The sequence below is a fragment of the Mus pahari genome, chromosome 7, assembly GCF_900095145.1.
Source record: "Mus pahari chromosome 7, PAHARI_EIJ_v1.1, whole genome shotgun sequence".
NCBI classification, from domain to species: domain Eukaryota; kingdom Metazoa; phylum Chordata; class Mammalia; order Rodentia; family Muridae; genus Mus; species Mus pahari.
In genome coordinates, this window is record NC_034596.1 from 81,517,272 (window position 1) to 81,539,212 (window position 21,941).

A 21,941-nucleotide genomic window follows, 5' to 3' on the forward strand; every position below is an offset into this window, starting at 1 on the left:
CTGGCAGGGGGAACGGAAACTTTCGTGGAAAGCACTTGAGCTGACGAATGCTCCCAAGTCAGAATGTTGACTGCGCAGGCCCTGAGACCAACCGGGGCTCAGGAGATGGGGGGGGGGGGAGGCAGAAAGGACTCTCCTCCTTCACAGGGTCAGGACCTCCTACAGACTCCTCCTCCACCCCTTTCCACAGACCGGTACTCACCGGCTCTCTGTGCCCAGTGTGAGCTACGCCACTCAAGAAGCCATTGTCTTCCCCGCTCCCACAGTACTAGCTAACCCTGGTCCTCCCCCTTTGCCCACACAGGACACATCCCCGTTCTCGTGCCCCGTAGGTGACTACGAAGCTTGCATGGGGCCCTGTGGAGTTGGAAGGCCAGAGGTTTGGCTGTTTTGCTTGAGACCTGGTTATGGTTGTGGGAATTTTTTTTTTCTTTTCTGTCAGCTGCCTGTTATATCAATCACGGAGTCGGGATCTATTTATAGTTTGAGAGTACTGTGTCCTTAGTCACAAAGAGACACAGACAGGGGACTGTCAGCTGGTGTCGGAGGAGCCAAGCAAAGAGTCATGAGCCTCTGGAACACCTGAGGGTAACCTTTCCTCGCAGCCCCGTCCTCCAGCCAGCCCAACCATGTAAGTAAGCTAACTTCTCCTCTCCCTCCTCCCCAGACTGCCCTGTGCCTTCTGTCCTCCCGACACATCCTCCTCTCTCCTGTGTTTGCTCTCTCTTTTTAATGGATAAAAATATCTCCCCACGCCTGCTCTTTCATCCTAGTTTCTGTGCAGGAAAGCATCCATCCCTGTGTGGCTGAGAGGTAACTGTTGCCTCTCTCAGACTGTCATGGGAAGGTCAGAGGGTCTCTGTGTGGCTGGATGGGATGGTTACACAAACTCATTTGGAATCGGTGGGTCCCCTCCGGTTTTTATTTGTTTTCATGGAGAGAAAGTGAGTCAATCAAAAGGGCAAAGGAAAGTTCGCACACGGCTCAGTGGGGTGGTTATGTCTCCCAGCGTGAAAACTTTTATTTGCTAGCAGCTCCAGCATTTCGTGAGAGAGGAAGGTGACAAAAGGGGACGGCCAGCTTCTCAGGGTGATGATGTATGGGTGCTGACAGACTTGGGGGCACCCTGGGAGCTTTCAGGTTCCTCTAGAGTCATGACAGCTCCAATAACTATCTTATTTACAGAGCCTCCAAGTAAAAGGCACACACATACACACATCCTTCTGTGGAGTGATTCTACTTTGCAAAGTGGAGACAAAAGCTGCCAACCTGATCTATCTATCTATCTATCTATCTATCTATCTATCTATCTATCTATCTATCTATCTATTTCCCTTTTTGCTGCCTGGGGCTGGCTTCATTGCTGAGTGTATTTTCTCAATTCTGGAAGCCGTTAGGAAGCTTGGGCCAGAAAAAGAAGGTTTTAGGAAGTTGGGCCAGTCATAGAGGGCTCTGCACCCTTCGCCCGGGGTGGGGGTGGGGTGGGGGGAAGAGTTACCAGTTTTGTCAAAACTAGGCTCAGTACGCTCAAAGTGGGCAACTGAACATTAGGCGGCTGTGGAGTACACACCTTCCACGTCCCCGCCCCCACCCCCATCACTGTCCAGAGTGAGTCTTAGCTGCCTTGAGAGTCACATGGATCCTTGGAACTTTAATTTTTACACAATGCATCATATTTTCCAGAATTTCTGTTCTTGGGAGAGACTGGCTTTATAGCATTTCTGAAAGAGAAGTCCTTAAACTTAAAAAAAAAAAAAAAAAAAAGAAAGAAAGAAAGAAAGAAAAAGAAAAGAAATCTATGTGTTGGTATTTAATGTATACGATGTACAACCTTTTAAATAGACTTCATTCTTTTTACAATGAGTTTCTATTTACTTATGCATTGGTTACCAGATGCTGTATTGCTAAGGACTACTCCTAGATTTGTTTAGGAAAACAGTATCCGAACAAAGAAACAATCCTCTCTACAATTTAAAAGCATTAAACAAAGCAAATCGGCCTGAATTGTTTTTGATTACAAGCAGAATAGGTTTGTCAGCAAAACTGTTGAGGAAAGTTAAGTAACTTGCGGGGTGCACACATAGGCTTCCAGGAGCCATTCCATCCCATTTCCATTTTGACTTTCCTTCCTTTGGGCTCCTTATTTCTACCTGCGTTTTATGTTGGGTTATTAATATGCTTTAATTTGCTTTTGTGGAGGGAGGGTTGGAATGAAGAAAGAAAAAGAAAGGAGAAGGTGAACGACATGTGGTCACCAGTGGAAAAACCCAGAATAAAAAATAATAATAATAAAGGAGATAGCCTGGTGTGGTGGCACACGCCTTTAATCCCGGCACTGGGGAGGGGAGAGGCAGGTGGGTCTTTGTGAGTTCGAGGCCAGCCTGGTCTACAGAGTGAGTTCCAGGACAGCCAGGGCTACCAGGGTGCTGTAGGTACACTGTCTTAAAACTGAGAAGAAAAACAGCAAAGATGGAAGGGAGGGAGGGGAGAAGGGAGGATAAAAAGAGTGAATGTCATTGTTTTAAATCTAGTATCAAAATCATGCTCAAGAATCCAGGGCAGGGGAAGCTAGGTACACTGTCCATGTAAGGTTACTGTTATTTCCTATTCCAAGGTCTCTTTGTGACAAACCAATCCTGCTAAGCTCTCCCCTCCCTGTGCTGGAGTGGGATTTTGTGGGTTGTTGTTAATTAAGGCTCCCGTGAATCGCGTGATTGAGACATTGTGCACAGAAATCTGAGCGGTCGGTCCACTGTTTGTAAAAGTGAACTTCCCAGACCTCCTGAGTTCAGTGGCTTCTAAAACAGTCTGGAATTTTTTAACCTTTCAGTGCAGGAGCAAATCCTTTCCCCTACCCCAACTCCACACACACACACACACACACACACACACACACACACACACTCTGAGGCCTGTCTGGTGGGGACTCGTGACTAAAGGTAATAGGAAGAGTCTTGTGTTCTTGTTAGTGTTCACCATCCGGAGAGGAGAGCGTTGGTCGAAACACGTAGAAACCAGCCACCCTTCCCCTTGACCTGCAGATATGTTTGGATGGGCTTGGGGGCTGCTGGGTATCATAATTGAGCCCTTGGCATTGGTCCCAATTTTTAGGATGTAGTTTGTCCCTCTTTGGCTTCCCTAAGGGGGATGCAGTTGAGGGAAACTTCAGGGCATTTGCATACAGCCTCTGATTACTTAGTTTCTGCTTCAATAGCCTTTAATTTTATGTGGTCTGAGCTCCCATCAGACTCATTTTTTTCCCCCTAACTGATTTCTTAAATGCAATTGGTCACGGAGCTGTCTGAGACTTCCTATGGGCAGATTCTAACACCGTTCTTGGAATGGCCACTCATCGCTGTGCATGTGAACAAGCTCTCTCCTGTGTGTGTGCAATGTGGTTTCATGTGAGCACACAGGAATCCCTTCTGACCTCTTCCCGAATTGGGGACAGCGGGGGCCAATGAGCAGGTGCTTTGGAATGCTGCGGGCTCAGGTGCAGGCCCATCAATCTCCAGGTGGAACAGATGACAAGTGCCAGAAAACACTCCTCTGACTCAAACAATTCAAGTAGCTGAGGTCTCTCCAAATACCCCATGAATAAAAACCGGCAGCTGGCAGGGACTTTAAACCAAAGGCCATGGCAGATCCTCCTCCGGTCGGTACAGTTCCACTGTATCTCTGTCCATCTTTTTCTTATCTCTAGTTTTACATCTCATTATCTGTTCCCTCTTTTTTTTTTTTTTTTTTACCATCCTCCATCCCCCAACCTCTCGCCTTTCCTGAAAACACATTTCTATCTGGCACAGAAAATAAACTCAGATTGTGGGTAGTTATGTTAATCTAATTCAATCCTCCGCGGGTTAGGAGCGAAATTCTAATAGTAGAGCTGTTGAGGGCTTTTTTGTTAATGGCTTGGGGATTACATTGAGTTAAAGGCTCATTTCCTAATCAAACAGAGAGGGAGAGAGTGATTCCGAATATTTATGAGTCTCCCAGTGAGAGTTTAAACCTTCAACTCCAAAAGCTGGGTTTCTGCGGGAGGAAAGAGTTAAAACCCCTCAGGGCTGCTGGGGAGGAAAAAAAAAAAAATTAAACCAGTTAAGTCGTCAGCATTTCCAGCCAGCTGTAGAACTTCTGGGCTCTTCAAAGTGTTAGGTGGGATGGAACTGGGGGTTGGGGGGACTGGAAACTGGGGCCAGAGCCTGCTGAAGAGTTCCGAAAGAACCCTTCAGTAGACTGGGTTGCTGGGTCGCTGGAGGCCTGGAGGAGGAGTTAGTTCAACAACTCTGGCTCCTCAAATCCATCTTTCTCCAGTCTGGAGGTGAGAAGAAGAGACAGGAGTGCGGCTCAATTTGCCTCTCGTTGCCTAGGCAGCCCAGAGGACCTATGTCTGTCCCTGTCCCTGGAATGGGAGCCACCATGCCAGCCAGTGCCAGGGTTCTCCTCGCTGGGTCTGGTTGTTTGATTTCTCCCCTCCCTCCCCAAGCTCTCTGAGCCTCTGGCTTACTGTACCAGGTGCAGGCAGGTAGAGAACTCCCTGATCTCCAGCCAGAGAAAGTCAGGAGCAACTGAGCCAAGGTTGAGTTGTGTCAAGGTCAACCTGAGGTCAGGTGTCCAAACCCAGGCTGTCCTGGCCTTGACCTGCTGGCTCTGTGGAGTACAGTAAAGGAAGGAGATGGCAGAGCCCTGTGACCTCTGAATAAACCCTGGGTCCCTGCTGAGAGCTGGGGCGGGCCCCTGAGTTGTGCATTTGCTTTCAGGGTCACGGAATACTCTTCATGTACTCTCAGTAACTTTCCCTCAAGTCTTCCTCTGCTTGGGCTTTCTCTCTCTGTGACCCCCTCTCTGCTGCATCCACTTCCTCACTTCCAGTGGAACGCTTGACCACATCATTAGACCTGGAGCATCTGCACTTCGCTCCCACGTTGGCCTGATGCATTGTTCATCAGAGATGCTCTAGGTACCTCTGCTGACCCAGACAGCTGCAACTCTGACACCACCAATCCCCTCTCTCATGTGACACTAGAACTGCCGGACCCTCACAGTCACTGCCTCCCAGGAAAGCCCTGGATCCAAACAGTGTGCTGGCTTCTGCACATCTTGGTGGCTAACCCAAGGAACAGGTCGCACACCTTCCCAAAGGACTGATATCCCTGATGCGTTGTTAAATCCTGAGTCAGATGAACTGTCAGCTAACAGTCAGGACAGTCAGCAGCTGTCCCTCCAGTGGGCAACCCCCTGGGAGTAGAGCTCAGGGTATCCTAGGGAGGCCTTGGACCTCAAAAGAACTTGGAGTTCTAAGTCACCATGAGAAAGCAGAGAGGACAATGGGGTAGCCTTGCCCAGTCAGGGATAGGTCTGACTCTCCAGAAATTGATTTTTTTTTTTTCTCCAGCCTCTGGGCTCTGGTTCATACTCCCTGGAGAAGTTTGGTTCTTGGGTCTCAAGGCCTTTCTGCATCTTGTCCTGTTCCTCACACTCTCAGAGACCAGTTTCTGTTGTTACATGAAGAAAGGCCGAGAAGTCAGGGTAAAGCCAGCACTCCTGTGACCACAGGACCACAGGTGGCTGTCAGATCCCCGTTTCTCTGGCTAGAACTGCCTTAACAGATCAAATCTAGCACCAAGTGGGTACCACTCGAGTTTCAGCCAGGGTTATCCTGTTGTATGACACTCCGATCCTCAGAGCCCTGTGTGTGCCAGGGCTGTGTGTGCCAAGCAGGGCATACAGTAAGTGTCCAATGAATGCATCCAAATGAATTTCAAATTCCCTTCTCTCAAGCGGCCTGTCCTATTGCCTAATCACAGGAGGAGTGAACTGAAGCTTTATCCATCTATGTTATCCATCTAGATCAGTGCTTCTCAGCCTCCTTAACGCTGCCACCCTTTAATGAAGTTCCTCTCGCTGGGACGACCTCTGCCCAAACCGTAAGATCATTTCTGTTGCCGCTTTATAACTGTAATTTTACTACTGTTATGAATTGTAATGTAAATATTTTTTTGGAGACAGATGTTTGTTTGCCAAAGGAGTTGTGACCCACACACAGGTTGAGAACCACTGGATGTGTACAACTACAGCAGACCATGGTTCTCGCTCCAACCCTCTCCCTCCCTGACCTTCCCACTTCAGGAAGAGACACACAGAGACAGAGAGACAGAGGGAGGACCAGCTTAGTCACCTTTTGGTTAATCCCAGAAATGTTACATCTTTTCCGCTGAAGAAGCTTTCTCGGCTTGATGTCAGATTAATTGCTGAGCAGGTGCCTCTCCTTTACCAGTTTCTCCCCTCCTTTCTCAGGCTGTCTCCTCTCTCCTCTCTCAGTGCTCTTCCACCCACCCCCCACCTCCCACCCCTGCTTCCTCTGACTGTTCAGACTATGGGGGGGGCCCTCTTTGGTCCCAGGGGTGCACATAAGAGGGAGCCCTTCTCTCTGAAGCCTTGCAGAGGGTCTGCTTCCATTAGCACAGACAAGGCCTTTGAAAGGTGGTGGGCCATGTGCTGGACTCCTCCCAGAGCAGCATCTCCATTGGGAAGAAGCAGAGCAGGACCTCGGGCTGCTGAGGGTTAAATGACAGTCTGGACATCCCTTGGGGACCGGTGGCTGGCTGAGACAATAGATTAGCTTGTCGGGGTGATCTTTCTAGCAATATTCAGGAGCAAAATTCTTGCTGATTGGGCTCTGTGTGTGTGGACGTGTGAGTATTTTAGGGTTGCTGATGATAAAGGGGGCAGGCTCAGACAGCAGAAAGAACAGGTGTGGGTGCATTGGTTGTGTGCCCGGCTCAGGCAGGGCTCTGCTGCCCCCCTGTATTTGCCAGGTCAGGTATCCGCAGCATGCTTTTGTGTGTGCACAATTCAGCTGGGGGAGGCAGGAGGAAGGGATGCAGGACAGTTTTTTTTTAACCTTCTCTTTGTGACTTCCTGGGAAATTATAGTTACTTTGAAATTCAAAGGACACCAAAGGGGCTGAAGTGATGTGGGATGTGGGGGTGGGGAGGGGAAGTGTTAGCATAGTGACAGCATTTATAGTTCCGGAACTACAGAAATGGAGATGAGCAGATCCCTGGTGTTCGTGGGGAAGCTAGCTTACCCTCATAGTGAATCCCAGGCCAATGAGAGACTGTCTCAAGAAACAAGGTGAATGACACTCCTGATAAACATGAACACACACACTCACTCACACACTCATACACATACACACACTAATACCCATGCACACACACTCTCATGCACCTCCCCCCACATGCTCACACACTCACATACACAGTCACGTGCATACACATACTCACATGCACACCCTCTCATATGCACACACTCTCACATGCACACACACTCACAGGCACACAGATGTATATGGACACATATACTCACATACACACATACTCACACACACACACGGTCACATGCATACATATACTCACATGCACACACTCTCATATGCACACACACATGCACACACACATGCTCACATGCATATACACACTCACATGCACACACACTTATTTGTACACATACACTCACATACACACACACACATGTTCACATGCATACACATACTCACAGGAACACACACACTCACATGCACACATGCATGCTTACAGCATTGTTGAACACTGAGCGTCAGCTAGAGAGAGGGCCTCCAGACTGAGGGAGTACTCTTCCATTTGATTTGCAGACCCTGGTGGTCCAAGGATAGCCTGCCACCATGGGAGGAGATAGATGTCAAGGGGTCAGTCCGTGGGAACACGGGTGCTCAGCCTGTCCAGAATGTGGCTCCCTGGGTCAGGACAGGAGGTCTCTTAGACTCTAGCTTTAAGTGGTTCTAATGAACCCGTGCCTGGAGGGTAAGTGACCAGTCTCGGTTGGGCAGCTAGCCTTCTCATCTAAAGTCATGAACCAAGATGAGGTCTCGCTTTGAGTTTTGTGAGTTTGCTCGAATTTCCTTGGCTTGCCTCCCTCTTCAGTCTCATACTCCGCTACCATTAAGCACACTAGAGAACTACTAGAAAAACTGGCCAGAGCCACCTGTCCAAACACATAGATCCAAAGGTTTTAATGTTTGTCTTCAGTTTGCAGAGGCTATAATTCTGTGCCTTGTGGGCCTCATAGCTCCCTTCCTCCCACTCAATGGTGCCCGTGCTTTCTCACACTTGGAGAAGCCCCCACATCAGCTTCCCATCTACTAGCCTTTCCTGGGCATCAGCTGAAGGAAGGGAGGGAGAGACACCGTGGGGATTCCGGAGAGACATTAGCCCCTGGGGACTTCTGCAAGGCTTAGCTTCTCCATAGCAGGCTTTCTTTGCCTGCCAATTGGGGCTGGTCTCTGCTCTGTGTCTCCTAAGACTAGTGAGAAACTGAAATAAGGACCAGAGAAGAAACGGTCCCTGAGAACTGGAAGCACTTGACAGTTTTGGACTAGCCCATCTCCCCGCACAGTGCGTGTCATCCTCTGAGATGGCATCTGGGTTGACATCAGGCTTCAGAGTCACCCAAGGTTGTCACGGTTAGGTTTTATTGTCAACTTGGCATAAACTAAAGTCACCTGGAAAGAGAGAACTTCTTCTTAATAATTGCCTAGAACGATGGGCCTGGGACCCCATGTCCGGGAGAGATTGTCTTGATTGATGGTTGATGGGTGTCCCCATCCCTTGGTAGGTGGGCCAGGACTGTGTAGGAAAAATGTCTAAGAAAGCCAGTGGTCCAGTAAGTAGGGCTCCTCTGTGGTTTCTACCGGAAGTTCCTGCCCTGACTCAATGATGCTTTGTGATCTGGAAGTGTGAACAAGGGTCTTACTCATCTCCCACCTGCTGTAATGATGGACAAAGGAGCTGCTGTGCTATCTTAACCCTGACTCTCAACATCTACAAATGGCGGTGGTGGTGGTGAGAGCCCCTCCTTAATGGAGTGCTGAGGACCATAGCAGCCACGTGAAGGTCCCTTGGGCAGTGCTCTCAGGGTAGTAAGTGCTCAGACCCATCGTGGTGGAGGAGATGACATGGTGGCTACTGAGGCTTTGGAGATACCTACATTCCTTCCAGAATCTTCCTGGTCAGGTCACAAAGATCAGCGAAGGTGTCACTGCTGAGACAGTTCCACGACACAACTGGTCCTGCACTGCACATGACAGTGTGTACTGTGGGATGCGCGTGGCAGTGTGTGCTTAAGCTGGCTGCATGTGCAGACACTTACCTCTTTTTTATAATAACTTTTGTTATTTTTTGAAATTATAATATACTTACATCATTTCCCCTTTCCCTTTCATCCCTCAAACCCTTCCATGTATCCTACATTTGCTCTCTTTCAAATTCATGTCCTCTTTTTCTTTACTTGCTGTGATATATACATGTGTGTGTGTGTGTGTGTGTGTGTGTGTGTGTGTGTGTGTGTGTGTATTTTGAATGACTCCTAAATATGGAAATATGCTTAGGGTCTTGGACTGAACACTAACTAGATTGCCAAAGCATAGCTGTAGGTACTTCTGTGAGGACCTTTCCAGAGACCATGGGGGCTTTGGCCTAATCAATGGCTTAATCCATTGATAGAATTAAAATCTGAATAGACTCTTGGGAGGCTGGGCCACTAGAGATGTGTCTTTAAAGATTATCTTAGCCCTGGTCGCTTTCTGTGACTTCCTGGCCCATCCCTAGGCAGGCGTCCCAGCTCCCATGTGCTCTATGCCCTGGACCCTTTTGCTGTGAGATTCTGCCTCTTCATGGTTCAGAAACAGCAGAGCCAGTCAACCATGGACTGAAACCTCCACATCCATGAGCCAGTGCAAACCCTTCCTTCCCCAAGTCATGTTGCCAGGGATTTTGTCCCAGTGACTAAAAGTCTGACTGACATAGTGACTGTATTACCTATCCGGGGGATTGTCTGCCCTGACAAACCCTTTCACCTTGTGTGCAAGGCTGCTCTTCCATAGGCCAGCATAGGGCTGCTTGTATATAGATGTAGAGGCAGAAGATGATTTGCATAAGTTGCCTCGTGTGTCTGTGAATCTACGTCCCCACAGTGCAGTTCCTGTGTAAGGCCAATTCTTCTCCGCTGTAAAGAGTAACTAAAGGGGGGATTGCTTGCTTCCCACATGTTTGATGGGGCGTCTTCTGGGAGTACTCAACAAGGAAAGAAAAATGGGAACAGGGAAGGGCAATTTCTAGTGCCTGGGGGTGTGGGGGTGTGCGATTTGTGTATTCCAGAGAACGGCAGAACTACCATCCTGCTCTTCAGGGAAAATTCCGAAGCCAGACTTGTGACCAGCCTGCGTGTTTGTGCGCACGTGGGCACGTTCAGGGTATGGTGGTCAGCCATCCATGACTCCTCTTCTCCATCTCAGGCTGAGAGCAATCTAGAAGGAACGTGTAATTACTATTTACTCTGGGGCACTCAATTGAGAACACCCTCATGTAATGACTCTCGCTAATTCCACGTTCAGCCGCCCATCTGCTGCAGTTCCTTGGCAAGCAGGGAGTGAGCACTGCTCTTAGCCCGGAGGGAGGGATCCGGAGACTAGGCCCTGTGAGATGCTGCTCTTGGGCCACAGGTAGACGGAGATGGCATCTCTCTTGGCAGACTCTGAACTCAGACCTCAGGCATGGGGGTTTCAAAGTAAGGCCAACTATGACTAGTGGTCTCTGCTGGGCAGTCAGTCACATTGATCAGAGAATCATAGTTAAAAACCAAAAATCTTAGAGCCAGGCAGGTGCCACTTATATAAAGTTATAAAATGTGCAAATGAGGTTGTTCATCACATAGGGATGAGAGAAAAGATGAGAGTGGGGTGAGACTCCCCGACTCACGAGGGTGAGGGACCATCTGCGGGCACTCTGCATACTCTGTGGCATCCAGTAACCTTGACGTTCCCAGTCACCTCTCTAGTTTGCTCTCTTGACTTAATTTTGGGAGAATTTTTCCAATCATTAAAGATAGGGGATGGGGAGAGAGAGAGAGAGAGAGAGAAACAAGTGAACACATTATAATTAAACCCATGGAATCTGTTTGCTAAAAATATCAGAAATATTACCTTGAAATATGACACCCTAGTGCTGTAGCCGGGCACTGTTGTGGAGGCGACCAAACTGTGTACGGAAATAAAACGGAGTTTTTTAGATCAGCACATTGAGCAATCGCTTACATTAGCTTCCAGCAGCTACCTACCGCCTGCTGGCTTTCTGAAAGCTGCTTGTCTCCTGCCTCTGTGTCTCTGTAGAAAGGATGAGGGGATGGACAAGCCCCAAGGACTTCTCAGTCTCCTGCTCTGAGTATCTCTGTCTGGGTCCCAGGCAGGGAACTTCTTCTTTCACAGCTACTCTAGGGTCAAGGACTCCATTGCAGGAATAGGGGGGAGGTCTTTTTCCCAGTAGTATCTGGATGTGACAGGCACCCAACACACTTTGCATGTACTGACAAAGCCATCGTGTAGCACAGGTGGGCAATTCTAGCCCTCGGGAGGCTGAGGAAGGACTTTGTGAGTTTGATGCCAGCCTGGAGCATGGAGTGAGGTCTTGTTTGGAAGAAGGAAAAAAAACTGTCTGTGAAATAAGTGATACCAACTTCCCGACCCAACCTAATCCAGCAGAACCACAAGGGTTACAGGCCTGGTTAGCTGAGCTCAGCGCCTCCGGCTTCTTCTCTCTATAGCTCTGTGGGCCAGGGATCAAGGGTCTTGCTCTCATGGTTTGAACAAGAGCATCTTTCAGTAATAATATATAAATTGAGCTGTGTGGGGAAAGTCCACACCCGGGTTGGTGAGATGGCTCAGTGGGTAAAGGCTCTTGCCCTGAAAACCTGACAAACTGAGTCCAATCCCCAGGTCCCACGTGAAAAAGATGGAAAGAGATCCAACTCTATCTACACGTTGTCCTCTGACTTCCACATGTGTGCTGTGGTACGTGTGCCCACCCCCCAGTTGGTGCACAAACAGTCACACACAACAACAGCAATAATAATAGTTAATAATAATAATAAAATAAGTAAGTAAGTGGACCCGCCCTGTTTAGGAAGGCTAGTCCACAGGGCCGTCCCCTTGTCTCTGTCTGTCCCCTCTCTATCTTACTCTATTAATTTAAAAGTATTACATCTGGAGACACTCTAAATAAAGAGTCCTCAGAGCAGAGAGTGCGTGTGCCTCATCCATTTTCTCTGTCCCCGTGTGCCCCTTTGTAAAGATTATCTCTCAGTTCTTGCTAAATGGCCTTGATTTTTATCATTAATCGCTGAGTGATAATTCCTTTTTCCGTGTCTAACTTATTTCTAAAATATTCTCCCCTGGGTCCTGCAGTCTACTTTTAATGGTCTCTGTACCCCCTTTCCCCTGTCTCTGCCATTTTAGAAGTGGCTTCAAGAGATTCCTTCATACGTTGGACCCTTGATCCCTGGCCTTTCCTCCCTCCACCGTATTTCCCAGAAGAGCGGTCCTGTGGTTTGATTTCTGCAGTTCAGTGGTCCTGGGTCTCTGTCTTTTCCATACAGGGTCTGGGGACATGCTTTGCTCGCCAGCCCCTAAAGCTTCATCTTTTCTTGAACCTGCAGTTTTCACACTGGGGTACGGGGTGAACCACATCATAAATTTAAAGCTTGAAAATGTCTATTTTTCCTTTTACTTTATATTGGGAAGCTTTCAGCTTCCCCATCCCCATTCTTTCCTCACATTAGCTGTGGGCGCTGTTACTTGAGACCTAACCATGACATCTCCTGAAGACATTTCTCCACTGCCCCTGCTGTCTTGACTTCCCCATGCATGCTTTTCTGAGTGAGGGAAAGGGACAGACATGTCTAAGGAGCTCTTATGTGATGGAGTCTTTCCTCTGTTTGTCCTACTCATCTTTGTAAGGACTGGAAGGTGTAGGTGTCATGATCATTCCCATCTTACAGAGGGGAAACTGGGGCACTGAAGTTAGGATCTTGCTTAAGGCCAATCAGGTACTTACACCATCTAATGTTACCTGCAGATTCCTGTAAGATTCAGTACAACAAACAGGCAGTAGAAAACGTGTGTGCGTGTGTGTGTGTGTGTGTGTGTGTGTGTGTGTGTGTGTATGATGTAGTATGTCTGGTGTTGTGGTGTGTGTAGTGTGTATATGTATATTGTGTGTTGTGTGTGTGTGGTTTGTGTGTTATTGTGATGTGTGTATGGTATGGTGCATGTATGTGGTCTTGTATCTCTGTGTGTGGTTTGTGTATTGTAGTGTATGTGTGTATGTGTTCTGTGTTGTGTGTGTGTTGGTGTGGTGCGTATATGTGGTGTTGTATCTGTGTGTGTGGTTTGTGTTTTGTGGTGTATGTGTTCTGTGTTGTGTGTGTATGGTATGTTTGTGTTTGTGTGTATGTGGTGCATTTGTGTGTGTGTGCTCATATCAGCTCATTTTCTTGTTACTTGACCAAATACTGACAAGAAGCAGCTCAAGGGAAGACAGGTTTATTTCAGTTTACTGTTTGAAAGTATCCAGTCATCGTGATGGGAAAGGAACTTCAGCAGGAATGTGAAGCAGCGGGTCACAGGTCACACACAGGTCATGGGTCACATTACATTCCCAGTCTGAAGACAGTGGAAGATGAATGCAGTTACTCAGCTTACTTTGTTGCTTTTATTCCCTGTTTCTTTAGATGGAATTTGATGCGTGCGTGCAAAGGTGCACACATGGATGCCAGCAGGCAACTTATACTAGTGAGTTGTCTCCCCGAGTCCCAGGGATCAAATGCAAGCAGTTCAGCTTGGCAGCAAGCCCCTCTACCCCTGCAGCCATCTTGCCAGACCACTTTCATTTTATTTTGAGATAAGATCTTGCTAAGTAGCTTAGGCTAGCCTTGAACTCGTTCTGTAGCCCAGGCTTGCACTTTTGATCTTTCTGCCTCAGTCTACCATTTTGTATATTGACATAGACACAGAATTTGGTTGAACAGTTTCATAGTTTCATTTATTTTATTTGAAATGTGCCCTGTGTTTCCCTTCAGATCCCATGAGAGTCAGCCTGAAACTCTGTTACTTATTCTTGGTATTACATCACAGTGTTACCATTAAGAAAGTCCCCGCTTCCCCATAGCTCTTGTTTGTCCCTCTCACAGACTCACTTTTCCACATATATGTGTGCATGTATATGTGTGTATGTGTGTATATATATATATATATATATATATATATATATATATATACATTTGCGACAGTCTCTCACTGGCCCATAGATCTCCAAATAGGCTAAACTGGTTGGCCAGCAAGCATTGCCTGTCTCTGTCCCCTTCAGTCATGCACAGGCGACATTTTCCCCTTTATGTTTCTACACCACACTCATTTCATGTTTGATCTTTCCAGAAACGTGAACCTGGTGGGCCATCCCCTTTCCTATACAAACATCAGCACATCTCTCTATGAGACCTTCCTCTCTTGGGGGCTATCTCCCTTCCTTCTCTGGGTACTCTTTTCTCTCTATGTGGGCTGTCTCCACTTTAACCCACTACCAGGCTTTCTTATGGAGGAGGGAGGGAGAGAAGGAAGGAAGGAGAGAAGGAGGGAGGGAAGGAGGGAGGGAGGGAGGGTCTCTTGCCAAGGCCACAGCTCCTGCATCTGGACTCCTTGCCCACTCTCCTGTGACCCTGATCTCCTTTTTATCCACCCACCTTGGCTCTCAAGATGCTAATCACATTCCCAAGGCGAGTCAGACTATCTTCCCACCTTGGATGGCATCCAAAGTGTGCTCACCATTTGGGACAAAGTGTTTATCCTCTGTGTCTGTGACCTTCCACAGACAAGAGTCCACTGGGTTCCTGCTGTTCTGTCTTCCTCTTCTCTCCAGAGCTGCTGAGAGAAGACCTCCCTCCCAGACTGTGGGGCAGGGGTGGGGCCCGAGGGAGGGCAGCTCTCTGCAGGATTTGCATAGACACTGAGGAGATCAGCAGTGTTTGGTACCTCCCCCCTTCTCCCTAAGCTGAAGTGTCACATTGGAAACTTCAGGGACACCAATGGGGACATGGGCCACTGGACTGTTCGGTGGGGGCTGCTTTCCCCGGTTCTCAGCTGTTTGTATCATTCCCAGTTCTGGCTTACTGTTTTGTAAGGAGGTTGATAAAATACTCCAGCAGAGGTATAGAGCACGGAAGACACTACTTGTATTACCTCTGAAATCTCCCAAATGCCAAGCTGCAGCGCAACAGGTTATCAGGGTAAACTATAGGCTTTGACGGCTTTCCCGAGGCTGGCCTGGCTTTGGGTTCTGGTTCTCCAGCCTGGAGCACTCTGGGGAAAACCAGAAGAACCTTCCTAGATTCTGGACCCGTTGCGAGATCTACTGACGCAGCGTTTGTTTACCTGACTTCTTTTCACCTGCCGGGGTGTGTAAGGATCTCTGTCAGATGGGTTTGAACAAATAAATCTACCTTGGTGGGTCCCACTGTTGCTGCTATTTGGGGAAAGCTCGTAAGGAGCTGGGGAGATAAGTGCCTTAGGTCAGGTTCCCCAGAGCAAATATGGACGTGTGTGTGTGTGTGTGTGTGTGTGTGTGTGTGTGTGTGTGTCGGACCTCTGGAGGAACTTGGGAGGGGTGGAGTCAGCCACCAAGCAAACTCATGGGTTTAGCTATGGTTCTGTCTGTCCTTGTGGACCTCTCTATGGAACTTCCCATCTTGAGACAGAGAGACTGGCTAGTTCTACTCCCAAACCAAGTGGCAATCAGATGACAGTTGTCTTAGCTGAAAGAAGAACCTATGAGACTCGTCTGGACCAACTGGGCACTTCTGATCAAGGAAAATTGCCAGAGATGGCCGTTTTAAGTGGAAAGGAAACACTGTGGGCCAGAGGAACTGAATGGAGCCGAGTGGAGCCGAGTGGAGCCAAATAGAGCCGAGTGGAGCCCAGTGGAGCCTAGTAGAGCTCCAACGGGCTATCTACACTTAGACAGAGGATGAGAAGTGACCCAGCATGGCTTCTTTCCTTTCACATTCACTTGGACCCCTCTAGAATCTGAATTTCTGTCACTCTCCAGGTTGGCCCAATTTAGAGCCATCGAAGGTCCCTGTGTAAGAGGGAACCACTCACCCCCTCGTGTTTCCATTCCATGAAGAGCTGAACCATCTATGGCCTCAAGCCTGGCCTTTGAGTTAGAAGATGTGTTGGGCAAGAGTGTGAGGAGAAAAGCTGAGTTTGCGTCATCCACCCGGACCCTGTCCGGCTGTCTCACGCGGCAAGGTGGCGAATGTGTGTATATGGAGAGTAAGCACAGAGGCAGAGGACCTCAAAATGCAAAGAATGATGTTGGGTGGAGTTCCTGATGTGTGACTGACATCTTTTCCAGCAGTTCTCATGTACTACCAAGCAAGGAAATAGAGGTTGCCCAACCTGCCCAACAGAGAGGATGCCGGCCCTAGGAAATATCAAAGACAATTTCAAATTCAGACAGTTCCCTCTGTTGCTATGCTCTCATTACTCAACTGTGTGGCTGTGGCTACCCTGTTCTTGGGGTACTATGGAGTGGGGATGGGGGCGAGTCCATGACAACATGCTGGCTCAGTGACTCAAAGTGGCCCAGGCTATCTCACCCCCTGCCCTACCCTAACCAAAGCCCTCTGTTTCATGAAGACACTCCATCTTACCCTTCTCTGGAGGGGATATAGAGCCCAAAGCAAAGTACATTCAGTTCATGTACCTAGTACCCCACATGTACCCATGTACCTGTGGCTCACAGTGGCTCAAATCCACCACCCAGGGGTTGGCTGGCACATGTGTTCATTCTGTGTGCTCCGCAGCCCCTTGTCTACCTACTCAATGCCATTCACAAGTGTCTCCGATACCTGCCCTGTGCTCCTACTACGTGAGTCCATGCTAATGGAGCCCGTGGCCCATGGGAACCTGGTGGCCACTGCCAGCATAAATGGACGGGGAAAGTCCAGACTTGGGCAGATCTGGGTTTTCTCACTGGCTTATTAGTTTTATGGCCATTGGAGAGCTCACCCTATCTGTGTCCCCCTCTCAGGGCACTGGCTTTCTCATCTGCTCATAGAGTCATAAAAAACCAGTCCTGTGGGAGTTTTAAGGAAGATGGGAGATGAAGCACGATGAAGCTCTAGCTCTAGATTGACTCAGAGCTCCGCTCTTCCTGTGGCTTCATGGCTCAAGCTCAGGGACCGTGAATGCTCTGAACGCCTATGTGGAAGAGAGATGAACACTTAGCCTCTGCTCCCTAGGTCTCTACCAGACTTTCCATTTCTCACAGAATGATCTGGAAACTTGTCACGAGATGTCTACGCTCACACAGGTCAAGCAGGGGTAAGGGGTGGACAAGAACTCAGAAAGCAAGCCTTGAAAGACTAAATGGATATGGGCAGGGAGTTTCTAGCTGTCTCCATGGAACAACGTGTAGCCGTAGTGATACCAGCAGCTGTGGGCAGTAATGATGGTGATGAGGAAGAGGGAGAAGGCATCCCTTACCCTGTGCACACACTGAGGAGCAAGCTCTGTTTCCAATTCTATTCCTGACCCTTCCCATGCCCCGCAACTCAAGAAAGTAGGTGATGGAGCCACCCCCTCCTGTGTGAGTGACAGATGAGAAAGATAAAGCCCAGTAGAGTCTTATGACCCAGAGGCTCCTGAATTGCAACTCTGGAATCCAAGCCAAGGCTGTGCTTGAATGCTATGCTTGTAGGCACTTTCTAGCACAGTCCACCAAACCCTGACAACACCGTGGAATCAGAACACTGGAGCTGCAGAGGAGGGCCTCTAAACAGGCAAAGAACATCTCCCCATTTTGTAGGTGGGAAAATCGAGGCCAGGGTCAGAACAGCCTCAGTCTAGCAGTGCTCCAGTCAAGAAAGGAATCTGAGGAACTTTGTTTCTCCCCGGGGTGAGCTGCAAGGTACTGGGTGTTGAGTGTTTATTTCAGCCGTCACTCCATGGAGGCAGGAGTGTGTGTGTGCCATCGTGTGTTTTAGTCTACTCTAGCACAAGGAGGTAACTAGATAAAGCTGTCTGAGGAGTCTGCGCTAGCTGAACAACCTGCCTTCAATCCCCAGAACCTGTGTAAATGTGGAAAGAGAACCAAATCCACAGAGCTGTCCTCTGACCCCTATACATGTGCCATGGCACAAGAGCCCCATTCTAAACACACATCTCACACGCGCGCGCGCACGCGCGCACACACACATACACAGTAATGAAAAGTATGGAGAACTATTGAATGACGTCAATCTCGGGTTTAAGTGCCCTCTGAGTTCATGCCCTTGTCACCATCCCTGGGAAAGCAAGATACCTCTGTGCGCCCGCCCGTTTCCCACCTCATCCCTCCACAGGGAGCTGGCAGGCTCTGTGCATCTCCCCCGCTGCTGATGCTGGTGAGCCCAATTGGAAATAGCTAAGACTGTGGATGACACATCCCAGCCTGAGCTGACCTATGCAAACACGGGCAGAATTACAGCCACCCATAAACAAATTAGCATCCTTTAAAAGGTGAAAAGCGCCATAAAATGTCTGGGTTTTGTTTACGGCTGTGGCCAGGAGCTGGATTAAATCACCGAGGTGTCTGCAAGGAGCAGCAGACTCCCTTCTCTTCCTCTTAGCTTCCCCTAGCATCCTGTAGGTACACATGGCCAGGCACACCGCTTGCACACACACACACACACACTCGTGCACATTCGGGCCTGCCTGCAATGGCCGCTCAGTCCATCCTGGTCTTGCCTCTGTTCCTGCCAGCCTGGGTCCCAGCAGGTGTTCCCTAATTAGCAATCTCTTCATTTCCAATCAAAGCACAAAGCGGCCCCAAAAGCCCGTCTTTATGAGGGAGCCGAGCAGCGGCTAGGGATGCGAGGAGGGGGGGATAATTGTCTTCGCCAGTGGCGGCAGTAAGCCGGGCTAGCTAATTCATTATTGTAATAACTTTGCTTGTCCTTGGGGAGGAGTGAGTGGGGGAGGAGAGCAGGAGAAGGGGGAAGGGATGAGAGGGGCTGAAGGTGGGGTGGATGGAGGTCTGGGGCAAGATGGAAGACCACGTGAATGGTGCCCGCTCCTGTCCTCCTCGATGACCTCCCAGACTCTGGCCTATGTGCAGGGCGTGTCCTCTGGTTCAGTTGTAGAGCTGTACAGGATGTGCTCCGTACTGCAGGGGCAAGGACCAATTGCTGCCCTCCGCAGCAGCCACCTTGCAGTAGCAAGCTCAGGCTTTGCACTCTTGGAACTCCCTTTACTGAGAGGGACCCAGCAGGTACTTGGGGCTGACTTCTCAGGCTGTGGATGGTTGTGGAAGAACTCTTAGGGTTGAGACTTAGAGCTCTAGATGCTAGAACTCCCAGCCCCTGCTTCTTGCCCCGTTGACAGAGCTATCATTGATGTCTACACTGCGGCTGGCTGGCTGACGTTAGAATTCGGCTAACAACTCTCTCCCTCCCAACCAAATCAGGAAGGCAGAGTGTTCATAAAAGGGGACATGGTAGTGGTGGCCTGAGCTGCCCTTTGATCTGTCCTATTGTACTTGCATGGAGTGGTTTGTCTCTCAGAGAGCAAGGCCTCCTATATATAAGAGGTGGGGAGCCCTCTGGCTGGGGAAGAACAAACGACTAAGCCCAGGCAGGGAAGACAGCTGTGCGGGCCAAGTGGTCAGGTGGCCTTGTGAGGGCTTTGGGAGCCAAGGGTGAGGTGCAGAGGAAGGGTAGAAGCATGGTGTGGAAGATCAGTATGTGCCAAGGCCTGGGGTGACCTGGTGACAAGGACAGAGAAGGAGTAGCTGAGGGCCACCGGGGAAGCTGGGACTGCAGGTTGAGACTGCCTCAGAGCCTGAGAGTCAGGCTGAGGTTCTCTATCTCTTCTTCCTGCAAAACTAGCAAGAGCGGCCCCCTGCTACTTTGCTACCCTTGGTCCCTGGAGAAAAGGCATCAGTTCTCTGTTTGGGGTGGGGGTGGGGTGTCAATCAGCCAGGGCTGGCTAGGACGAACTGTACCTAATAGACAGCCAAAGCAGAAGGCTGACCATCACAGCCCCGTCACGGCTGCTTGTCTTCCTTGGGCTTCTGAACATTCACTCCCCTGGCCTTGTCGTGTGGGGACCAGTTGGTGCTTCCGACTGGGGTCAGGAGATTCAGAGGTGGAAAGGCCTGGGATCAGAACTTGGCTCTTTTGTGATCACACTGCTTGGTGCCTCAGTTTCCTCATCTGTCACACGCACTCAGTAAGAGTGGCTGCCTCCACGAGATCACACCTGTGACACGCATAGCACAGGCTGGTTCAGAGTGAGGCTTCTACTACGCTGGCCTCCTCGTTTCATGGCGTGAGTGCGGCTCAGTGGTAGGGCAGTTGCTTAGCAAGCACAGGGTCCTGGGCACAGGCTCAGCACTACAACAAGGAAAAGATGCGGGGAGGAAGATGTGGAGTAGAGAGAGGAAGGAAGGTCAGGGCCTCTTCTCTTTGTATCCCCCACACTTGGAAAGTGGGATGGGGAAGTTAAACACCCCACTCCTCTCTCTCACTCAAGTGGTGTGGGGTGTGTGTGTGTGTGTGTGCGCGTACATGTCTTCCTCAATTACGGTCCATCTTACTTTTGGAGACAGGATCTCTCAGTGACCCTGGAGTTCTCTGATTGGCTAGACTGGCTGGCCAAGAATTTCCTATATCTTTTTGCAAGCACATATACATAGATATACGCATACACATGCACACACACACATGCATACACCCAGATGCATGCATATACACCCACATACACATGGGCACACACACATAGACACACACATACACACTTGTGTATACACACATGACCACACACACATGCACACACACAGCCCTGAGATTACAGACTAATGAACACAGCTTTTCTGTGTGTGGGTGCTGGGCATCTGAACCCGGGTCCTCATGCTCACATGATAAGCACTTTACAGACTGAGCCTCTCTTTGGTCTGTGTTATTGTTATCTTTGTTGTTGGTTTGTTTTGTGAGACAAGGTCCCCTGTAACCCCAAGCCCGTCTCACATTTACTGTGCAGCAATGGATGAACTTCTGATCCCCTGCCTCCACATTCCGAGGGCTGCATGGTAGGTTTATAGGCGTATAACACTAGAGGGCTACTTGAATCCTTTCCTGTTTGAGGAACAGGTGCTGGGGCGAGTGGCAGCCTGTCCTGCACACTGGCTTACCTTGGAGACTCAGTCTTGAAATGCATCTTTCTCCCCAGCAGGGAAGCCCAGCTGTGCTTCTCCTTGGCCCATTCTTTTCCTATTTGGTCTGTGAGAGAAGCCTTGTAGCAGACCCTGGACCCTAGGCACAAGCCTGGCTCTACTGTCCCCTTGGTCTGGTTCATATGGCTATTCGGTAGGGTGGGAGCCCAACTCTTTCAGTGGTCACCTTCTCGGGACATTGTAGCTTTGATGAGTGTCATACTAGTCTAAGAGAGAAAATTCAAGCTGGAGGTGGGGTGGCACACGGTGGGGTGGCACACAGTGGGGTGGCACACAGTGGGGTGGCACACTTCTTTAATCGCAGCAGTTAAGAGGCAGAGGCAGGTGGATCTCTGAGTTTGAGGCCAGCCTGGTCTACAGTGAAAGTTTTGAGGACAGCCAGGGCTACACAGAGAGAAATCCTGTCACAAAAAAAAAAAAGTGAAAAAGTGAAAAAGTGCAGACAGACTGCTCACAGCTCAGACTGTAGAAGCCTGTGGAAAAGGCTTCTCTGAGGAGTAGCATTTAAGTTCCCAGATCAGGCTAGGTGAGACCAAGCACAGTACCAGCCACCAGCAGGGCAGTGTGCTGGCTCTCAGTCTCTAGTGGCCACGCCTCTTAATGATGAACTGTCTTTAACCTGACAAATGAAACGAAGATCATTTCCAATCTAGCTAATTCTACTGAATCACTCTGCCTTCTTTTTGTTGACCTGAGTCTTTGTCATCTGCTCTGTACTTCATCCCTCCCACCCTCCCTCCCTCTCCTCTCCTCTCCTCTTCTCTTCTCTCTCTGTCTCTCTCTGTCTCTGTCTCTGTCTCT

General features: G+C 49.3%; 1 protein-coding gene across 2 annotated transcripts in view; it reads left to right on the forward strand.

Moving 5' to 3' along the window:
- Positions 1–207: 207 nt before the first annotated feature.
- The window catches only part of Esrrb (estrogen related receptor beta), a 166,733-nt gene continuing 144,999 nt past the window's right edge, over positions 208–21,941 (forward strand). Inside the window, exons 1-2 of one of the 2 annotated variants that reach the window (XM_029540702.1) lie at positions 208–631; positions 5,851–5,927. In XM_029540702.1, the coding sequence (XP_029396562.1) occupies positions 5,890–5,927 (38 nt within the window). In that variant the 5' untranslated portion in view covers positions 208–631; positions 5,851–5,889. The remainder of the gene's footprint in view (positions 632–5,850; positions 5,928–21,941) is intronic. The other variant, XM_021202232.2, reaches the window with a different exon arrangement.